The sequence below is a fragment of the Limulus polyphemus genome, unplaced genomic scaffold (genome assembly GCF_000517525.1).
Source record: "Limulus polyphemus unplaced genomic scaffold, Limulus_polyphemus-2.1.2 Scaffold3155, whole genome shotgun sequence".
In the NCBI taxonomy this organism is placed as follows: Eukaryota; Metazoa; Arthropoda; class Merostomata; order Xiphosura; family Limulidae; genus Limulus; species Limulus polyphemus.
The window spans coordinates 92,623-102,048 of NW_013668765.1; the positions used below are offsets into that span (position 1 = coordinate 92,623).

Sequence of the window (9,426 nt, forward strand, 5' to 3'; positions counted from 1 at the left end):
ATTTTCCTTCTCTATATTCAATACTATAATTATACTTCTCTATTTTTCCAATCCAACGTGCTAATTGTCCCTCAGGGTTCTTTAATGATCTTAATCAGAGTAATGCAGCATGGTCTGTCCTAATGGTAAACCTTGCACCATAGAGGTAAGGATGGAAATATGTCAGACTCTTTACTATAGCAAGGAGTTTAATCTGTGTTACACAGTAGTTCCACTCTGGTCTACTCAGGACCCTACTGAAGTAGGCCACCACATGTTCGTTTTCACCCCACTTCTGACACTCATTTGTTGCATATCTGCTTGTTTGATAATTTCCGATAGATATTCTTTCCGAGGAACTTCAGTGATACAAGTCTTTTCTTGATTAAACCAGTTTATCTTTCTCGAATTTCCACAGTCACTTTAAACTTTACAACTTTTATAACACACGCTATAAAACACAGTGATTCACACACTTTACTTACGGTGCCTACTGTTCGCCTGACTCAATTATTTATCTCTTTAAATCTCGCTGGTTTTTCTCGACAGGCTTATATACTAAAAAGAGGGCGTCTCGAATGCACTCGGGCCTTGATGATCATTCGAGAAATTTCAGCGCGAATGCTCCCAGAGTCACGTGACTTCCGCTGTTGTAACACTATGTATAATTTAATTCGGAAAACGGGATGTCGTTAACAAATGATATGTGTAGGAGAAGCGAAAGGACGGATCCTTGCGGCACTCCTGTCCTGATACTGAATGATTTGGATAGCGTGTCGTTTACTTTATCTTCAGCTGATCTATCGGTTAAAAAGTTTGATATCCACTTGATTACTGTTTCATCAATATTTAATTTTTTAATTCATATTTTATGGCACTGCTTCATGTTTTAAGGCCAAGTGTGTAATATATGTGTTAAAATACTAAAAGAATAGTTATTAATCAACATTTATCCACCATTTAAACTTTTTAAACACTACCTCTATAACATTAGTAATAGCAAGCCTATTTGTAGTCTTAATTTAAACATTAGGCCTAATACATGAACGTAACGTAAGGCTTAGCTGAAACACTACTTTGTAAATTTTATTTTGCTTTTGTCTACAACTCAATGTCATACAACTTCTGAATTAAATCATTTTGCTGTTACATCACCGTAGGTATACAAAAATAAAGAATAAAACAAACCTTTCTTCCAAATCAACATGAATATTGAGCACAATAGGATATATAAAGTTGTGGTGAAAAACTGGTCAAATTAAAATGACTATTAATAAAACAAGAAAACGACGTTTCGGGCAACAACCCTTCATCAGGTTACCAGTGACAATGAAACTGTTAATATAAAGATTACAATATATGTTACAGATTTCTCTTCCAATTTCACCAAAGGTAAAATTGAAAGGAGAAGGGCTTAAAACCCTCTAATGTTAATATAAGGGTTAAGTTGAAAGAACAAGTAACACGTGGGTCGAAAACATGTTCCTGAAGCTACAAATGAGCTAAGGGAAGTAACAATAAAAAATAATAAAAGTATAAAAAATTGTACAAATAAACTAAATAAAAAATAGAAATGTAGAACAAAAATACAGGCAACAATGTTAGAAAATGAATGAACACATGCATGGGATAATATTGTTCAAATGAATACAACAATAATTATACACCATAGTTGGCCGAAGAACAGTCAGTTGATAGTTTTGTTGCTAAGTGACGATGTATATTTGTAGAGCATTACCAAAAAAAGGAGTGTGAAAGCGTTCTCGACAGAGTGACAAAGAGAATAGGCCTTTTATAGTTAGTGATGAAGAACAACAACAAAATTTCATAACATTTATTGTTCTCAATATAAATTGGACTACTGTTTTGTGACATATATACATTAAAAAAGAATAATAATAGAGAAGATACACAGAACAAAACCTTTCTTTTATACAAATGTAAGTTAAGTTTTTTTATTGAAAGAAATTCACTCCTTCTAACCCCTCTGGTAAAAAAGGAAGTGTATCGCCACATCGTTTACCGTATCCCATCTCTTTCATCAACTTCGTGGGAGCGTTTCTCAAATAAATGGGTACAGGAGGCAAAGGTCCTTGATGTTCACGGACACATTCCTCAGCTTTGCAGTAAGCACTGTACACCTCCCTGGATTTTGCTGCTCTAGACATGTAAGCTGTACAGTGGGCTAACATGATCTTTACCAAAAAAAAAAGAAAGAAAGAAGGAAAAAAGAAGAAAACTTTTATCTACACTGTTGTAATCAACCAACTGTATAGCGAAAAGTAATAAGATCAGAACTATTAGTTATTCAGAATGAAGTTTTGTTTTATTGTACATTATTAGTTTAATATGTGATTCTAGGCTGTAGATGGAAAATGTATATTCCTGAATGTTCAAAAGTTTCATGTTTGTTACCGTTTCACATGTGTGAAGTGTTCAGTGTTGTTGCCATCGTACTATTTTTGGTAATTAAACTTCAATTCCTATCTAATAAAACTGTTACTATGGCAATTACTTTTAATCACATAGTGAGACTGAATGTCAGTTTCATTATTCGCCCTCAACTGAATATGTGGAGCGAGTTCAATGGCATATTGTGAACTTGAACCTTGAATATTCTGACCCAAACCATCAGAGGATCGTGGATTGTTGAATGATTAGAAAAAGTGTAAAACTTATTCACTTACTGAGTGCCTGTTGCAACAATAATGTATACACCTTTTCAGGCGTTTCTATTGCTCACATTTCAAAATTGTTTTACACGTTCACAACCTCTCAGGTCGCATACAACAACCAAAAGCTGTTGGTGCCTTAGATATTTACCTGTAACCAATCAAGGAAAACAAATAATCTAACTCATTTCATTTATTATGCAAACATGTACTTAACCAAAGTAAAAATCTAGTATTTTGGATATTCTTCAACCAATCTAAGTTTAAAGTTAAACAATGTTAAAAAAATTAGAATAATGTCAATTAATTTTGTCAAAACTTTTGATAATGATAACTTTTTTACTAGGAAATAAATACGAATAAACTACATTCAGATGATTTACTACTGTTATGTTAAACATTACTATTTAACTTCTCCACGCTAGTCAATTTAAAGTTTTTACAATAATGGTATGATACACGTTCATTTTTCAAAAGTTAGCTGTGTAATACTGTAATCAGATTTTCAGTATCTTTTATATGAAAACGTATTATGTGTTATGATTGTCTCTTAATCTATTTTTGCTGTTTAATTCAGCTGAAAGTTACACATTTATAAATTAAAAATATTTTAGCATGTTATTAGTTTCCGTTAACTTTAGGGCGCTATTATACGTTTTTACACCGAAATCTACAAGTCCACTTGTCTTAGACCTTACATAAGTTAACTCTTTATTATTAAGTACTGCTCATATTCGATAGAGATACATTAACACAACCTCTCAGGTCGAATACAACAACCAAACGCCGTTAAAGCCATTGGTGCCTTAGATATTGTTACGACAGCGTAAGTTACGCGACGCTGAGAGCATACGTGCTGGAGTTTCTAGAAGGATCATGACTTATCGAGGAACTCCGCGAATATCCGAGTGTTTGCCAGGCGCCCTCTTTTTTAATATGTAAGCCCGGCAAATAAAGCCAGCGATAGATAGATATGCAGATAGATTGAAGAGATAGATAATTGAGTCAAGCGAACAGTAGGCACCGTAAGTAAAGAGAGTGAATCACTGATTTATAGCATGTTATAAATGTTGTTAAGTTTAAAGCGACTGTGGAATGTCTGTGTACTAAAATGTTGTATCAAGATATTCTAGTTTTACTTAAGAAAGGACTTGTATCGCTGAAGTTCCTCGGAAAGAATTTATACCGGAAATTAACAAACGAGCTGATACGCAACAATATTTACCTATAACTATGCAGTTGCTCATATGCTTTGTAACCATTCAAGGAAAACAAATAATCATAACTCATTTTATTTATTATTTATTTATTTATTAGAGTTTCTTTGCTTTAGTTTAGTTAGAGCTAAACTTTACTGTATTTAATAGCATCAATAAATAAACTTATAATGTTATTCTCCGACCCAACTTTAGGCCTTTTTAAAAGCTCTGATAGGCTTTTAAAATGTTATTATAAATCCGCCTTTTATTTACAAAAGCGCGCGCAAGCGCATTTTCAGGGTATACAAATTACAAAAACTGAATATTACTGTAAAAGATTAATCAATGTCTACTATATTGTTGTCAAAGTTAAAATAACGTTAGTATATTCCGTGATATAAAAGTTTTATTATAGCTTTACCTTACAAAGTTTGAAACCCAATAGGGAATGATTAATAAGAAAATCTAGTCTTATAGATAACATTAGTTTTATTTTGGTGACAACATTGTTTAAATCCTTAAGTGGGAAATAAGTCAAACAAAAGGCTAATTTGTTTATTTTTTACTAAACTCTCATGGCTTTTAAGTATGTGCATCCGGGGTCTTTCTTTTCTTTTTTCTTAAAAGGATGCTCGGAGCAGTGGAACGTTTTTCACGTTGTGTTACGTGAAAAAAACCCCAACAACAATTGATAATTTAAACTAATAGATCTTGTAAGAGTTATATTTTATAAATGCAGTGCTGTTATTTTTCTTGCGTTTTATTAAAATTTGCTGCTTAAATAAAACAGATTTCTACGTCAACGTGGACCACTGAATATATTGTATATATGAACCACAAAAACACTTCATCACATCATTTTTTTAAAGTAAATCCTCTACCTAAATAGCATGGTATGTAACATATAAATTACATGTACTGTCTAAAGAATAAATAAAGGTGTAAGGAAACAGGCAAGCACATTTTAAAGAAAAATAAGTAGATTTTTCTAGCATTTTATACTTTGTACAAGATTTTTTTCAAAGTTGCACACCCCTGTGTAAACCTTCATTGTTTAAAATATATAACAGTACAGACAAGTTAAAAATACTTTTACCTATTAAATATACCAAACATAAGTAAGCAGCCAAAAATAATCACTGCAAACATTACATACATGCATATACACAATAGGTTGATCTGCATTACTGGCACTTCTATATTCCAAAGAGTTGCATGTCGGTACTTCACATCATAGTCAGAAATATGCATCTAAGTGCACTGCCACTATTTCTATGCCCCTTTCATCCCACTTTTATGAGCAACAGTTATTTTCTTTTTGGCATTTCAAGCGCTGAGTATACATATCATGCACTGTTACAGGAGAAGCTCATCCAATGAGTGAGGTGGTTTGGTACTTCAGGACAATATTGTGCCATATGATTACAAGCAAATGTTTATTCTTTTTTTTACTAAATCTCTTATGTTTACGTAAACTAGAAATCCCAGATAACTTGGCAGTGCATTATTTTAAATTGTTGACTTAAAATTTTCATTAAATCTGTACCAGTTTTTGCTAATTTTTTGCATATAAAGAAAATGGTTGAATTGATCACTATTACATAATTCAATAATATGAAGTCTTTCTTAGTTTTGTTTTAAAATTTTATCAGTTTTCACATTTTTAATGTTTTCATACATTGTAAATTGTTAATGTCTTTCAATAGTTGTAAAACTCCTGCATGGAACACAACAAAAAATGGCTGAAGCTGCCATGTTATGACATAACCCTGACCAACTTTGTTCTTCAGTGGGGTTAATAAGATCATTAACCCAAATTACTCTGCTCACGAGCTTAGTGACCATGATTTTAACACTCTAGCTGATGGTTGAATATTTGTCCATGTGGGTTAGCAAGTTACAACTCAAGCTCTCACACTGGGATCAACCTTGTTTGAGATTTACTCTCATATCAAGACCATATTTTTTGGAGATATGTTCTTATAGTCAGACATATTTTGCTTGATATTTACTCTCATACAAATTAATATTAACTTCTGACTAAAGGGAACTATCAGTTTAGAACAAAACTAAAAATCAAGCATGTAATAAGTATAGCTAGTTAAATATACTTTTATAGCGTTCTTACTTATTAAGACTAGAATGCATTGTTTCATCAATTGGGTACCCTCGCTGCTAATGATATTTTTGGCTGTAAATTCAGTAATGTCTATGGATGTCCAGCTAACTAAGGAGATTTAGGTAGGTCCTAAATCCATATACTAAGATAAAATTACACAATAATCCCTATAATAAAAGAATAATAGCAAAACAATAAAATTAGATTAATTAAACATTTTAATCAATACTGTTAAAGAAATAATAGAGTATACCTCACAGAACACATACTAGTTGTTAGCTTCAGAACCTTGCGATGCAGCATCTATTCTGTTTGGAGAATCTGTTTAGGTTGAGACAATTTATCTGCTACCACATTCATCACCTGTAGAACATGGCAAGCTTGTAGGATGATATGATAGGAGTGATCCTGAGAAAGGAGGTCCAAAATTCGAAAATAAGGAGCCCTGGACCACATGCCTCCTCAATGAGAAACATAAGAAACCACCATGAAATTGTCAGAGTGAAGCCTGACAAATGTCCTCTTAATAAGCTCAGACTACGAGGCATTTCCTTTTGAAGAGCTAGAAGAACTAAAACATTATGTAGGAAAGTCTCGTTTTCTGTGCATAGACCCTGGAATTCCTGACTGTTGGTATGCGTACCCCATCCCTTAAGCAAGGCATTTGTGAAGAGATGGAACTCTGGATGAGGTGGCAGCAGAGGCACCCATATCGTAAACTAAAACATTATGTAGGAAAGTCTCGTTTTCTGTGCATAGACCCTGGAATTCCTGACTGTTGGTATGCGTATCCCATCCCTTAAGCAAGGCATTTGTGAAGAGATGGAACTCTGGATGAGGTGGCAGCAGAGGCACCCATATCGTAGTAGTGTCCTGACTTCACAACCCCTCGAGTTCAAAGAATGATCCTGCCTAAGGAAACTGGGGAATCAGTGAATCAATGTTTATGTTCCCTTAGTCACATAAAGACCATTAAAAGGATCTCTTGTGCTCTCATCCCAAAGGTATGAAGGATTCGAATGATACCCACATTCTCAGAAGAGAATGAACCGTCTGTGCAGTGGGAGAAGGAGAGATGAGTAAGAGTTAGGCTTCCTGTTCCATAACATGGAGCCAGATGGGAGTCGGCTGAGCCCAACTGAGAGACATGATGAAAAAAAATACTCAGACTGATGACGTATTGAACTGGAGAAAGAATAGATGTCTCAGCTCTGAGAATGAAGTCTGCCTTTGTTGTTTCTGAAAGTAGAATTGGGTGTGATGTTCTGACATTTGACGAGATGGTGCCAGCAGTAACCAGTCATCTATGGAATAGTGTGTGCACAGTGCAAAGGATTGGAGGTGCCAAGAAAAAACTCGTATGATACAGCAGAACATGTGAAGCCAAGGTGAGTCTGAAGGTAAAACCCCAAATTGCAGTATTCAACCATTGTGCACAAAAAATGCCGATAGTGATGAGATGCCACCACTATGGTAATGTTCAGATAGGAGCTAACTACAACAAATTTGAATATCCACAATCCCAGTAAAAAATGTCAACTCAGATTGAGAAATTAGTAACTTGTGAACCTTTGAGAATCTAGGTATTGATATAGACAAGAGAAATCAATGACTGGACACCAACCTCCTGTCTTCTTAGACCCAACAACCAATAGGAATGAAACCCTGGAAGGAGTAGCATGAATTTCTCACTACCCCCAGAGCAACCAAACTATGACAGCCATAGAACTAAGTTCCAAATCCCGAGGATCTGCAGGAAATGGAAACCCTGCAGGTTGGGTGGATAATAGTGGGAAAGATGTAAACTGAATGACTACTCCTGACACAAAGACCTGTAGTGCTCCTGGATCCATGGTTAAGGTTAGCACATCCAGAAATTCTCAGAGCCGAGCCCCCACAGACTCTGAAGACATACAATAATCACCGACGTCACTGGCAGCAATCTGACCGAGTAGCAGAATCCTTGGATGTAGACAGAATCTATTCTTGGTACCAATGTACAAAGGGGCTGATGTTGGAACCCTTGAATAGGGGCAGAACTACGACCCTTTGTAGGAGCTGATGAAATTTGAGACGCCAGTGACAACAGGGATGATTGTAGAAGCCAACAATCAAAACAATGTTCAAGCTAACAACGGTTCCAGCTTGTCATCAATGAGGTTAGTGATCCTGAGAGTCTTCCAACAAAGTATAGTATAAGAAAAAAAACGTTGGATTTTAGAGTTCTAAGTCTGTAGACTTCCCCTGTCCCACCAAGGGACATTAATCTATTCAGGTTAACTACAACCTCCGGCTTAGAACCCCTAAATTTGAGAAGCAGATGTATTACTTGAGAGTTGGAATATGCTTCCATGAAGTTCCGACAACCGTGTTGAATAAGGTATAAGTGTCCCATGTGAACCAATGTGCATGCTAACTTTAGTTCCAGCTCATCATCATCAATGAAGTTGGTGATGCTGAGAGTCTTCCAACAAAGCATAGTATAAGGAAAACAAAATGTTGGATTTTAGAGTTGTAAGTCCGTAAACTTTCCTTGTCCCACAAGGGTACATTGATCTCTTCATGTTAACTAAATACTCCACCTTAGAATCCAGGAGCAGATGTATTATTTGAGAGTCAGAATATGCTTCCAAGAAGTTCCAACAACTGTCGGATAAGGCATAACTATCCCTTCATGTAACTAAGAAGTAACCTTCCTGCATGAGCCACAATGTCCTTGGATAGAGTGAAAACTAAATATTCGTTCCCAAACCTTTCAGCCATCAAGTAAGGTGCAGGCTCAAAAGTAACTGGGGAAACACCCAAAATATCCTACCCTCAATGAATTAACTGAAGGAAATAAATCAAAGGCAGCATATCCCAAAGTGGCCTCATTTTTTTTGGAACAACATTTAGTCAGATAAGTTTGTTTTGTTAGAGCAAAGCAACGTTGGGCTATCTGCTGTGTCCACTATAGGGAATCAAACCCTGGATTCCAGCATTGCAAGTCTGTAAATTCACCACTGCTCCAAAGGGAGACTGAAAAGCCAACAGACTAAAAGAAGGTGCAGAAAAAGGCAAATCTAAATTATCTCTAGAATGTCAAAGATCACCCTCATTTGCAGCCTCAGACCCCCCAGGGGAACACCACGGAACCGAATATATGCCTCCACCTCACTACAAATAAGATCACTAATTGTCTAAACCAAGAATGACCCCCACACACACACACTTGTTGTGCGATGCTAGATATCTGTGGTGTGATACAAGAGACCTGAACTGCCTCCCTGCTGGAAATAATAATCTGGAAATTCATACTGTATTCATACTATATATATATATATATATATGTCCTCAAGAAATTAATGTTGCATTTTAGAACACTTTCATTAACCCGACCCCCCAAAAATGTACATCACGTATAATAGTTAAACGAAATGCCTAAACGTCACATTAGTATAGCCTATATTATGTATAG

General features: G+C 35.3%; 1 protein-coding gene across 1 annotated transcript in view; it reads right to left on the reverse strand.

Moving 5' to 3' along the window:
• Positions 1–1,799: 1,799 nt before the first annotated feature.
• Positions 1,800–9,426, reverse strand: part of LOC106468766 (ATPase WRNIP1-like) — a 37,011-nt gene continuing 29,384 nt past the window's right edge. Inside the window, exon 7 of the mRNA XM_022397130.1 lies at positions 1,800–2,174. Coding sequence (XP_022252838.1) covers positions 1,935–2,174 — 240 coding nt within the window. The 3' untranslated portion in view covers positions 1,800–1,934. The remainder of the gene's footprint in view (positions 2,175–9,426) is intronic.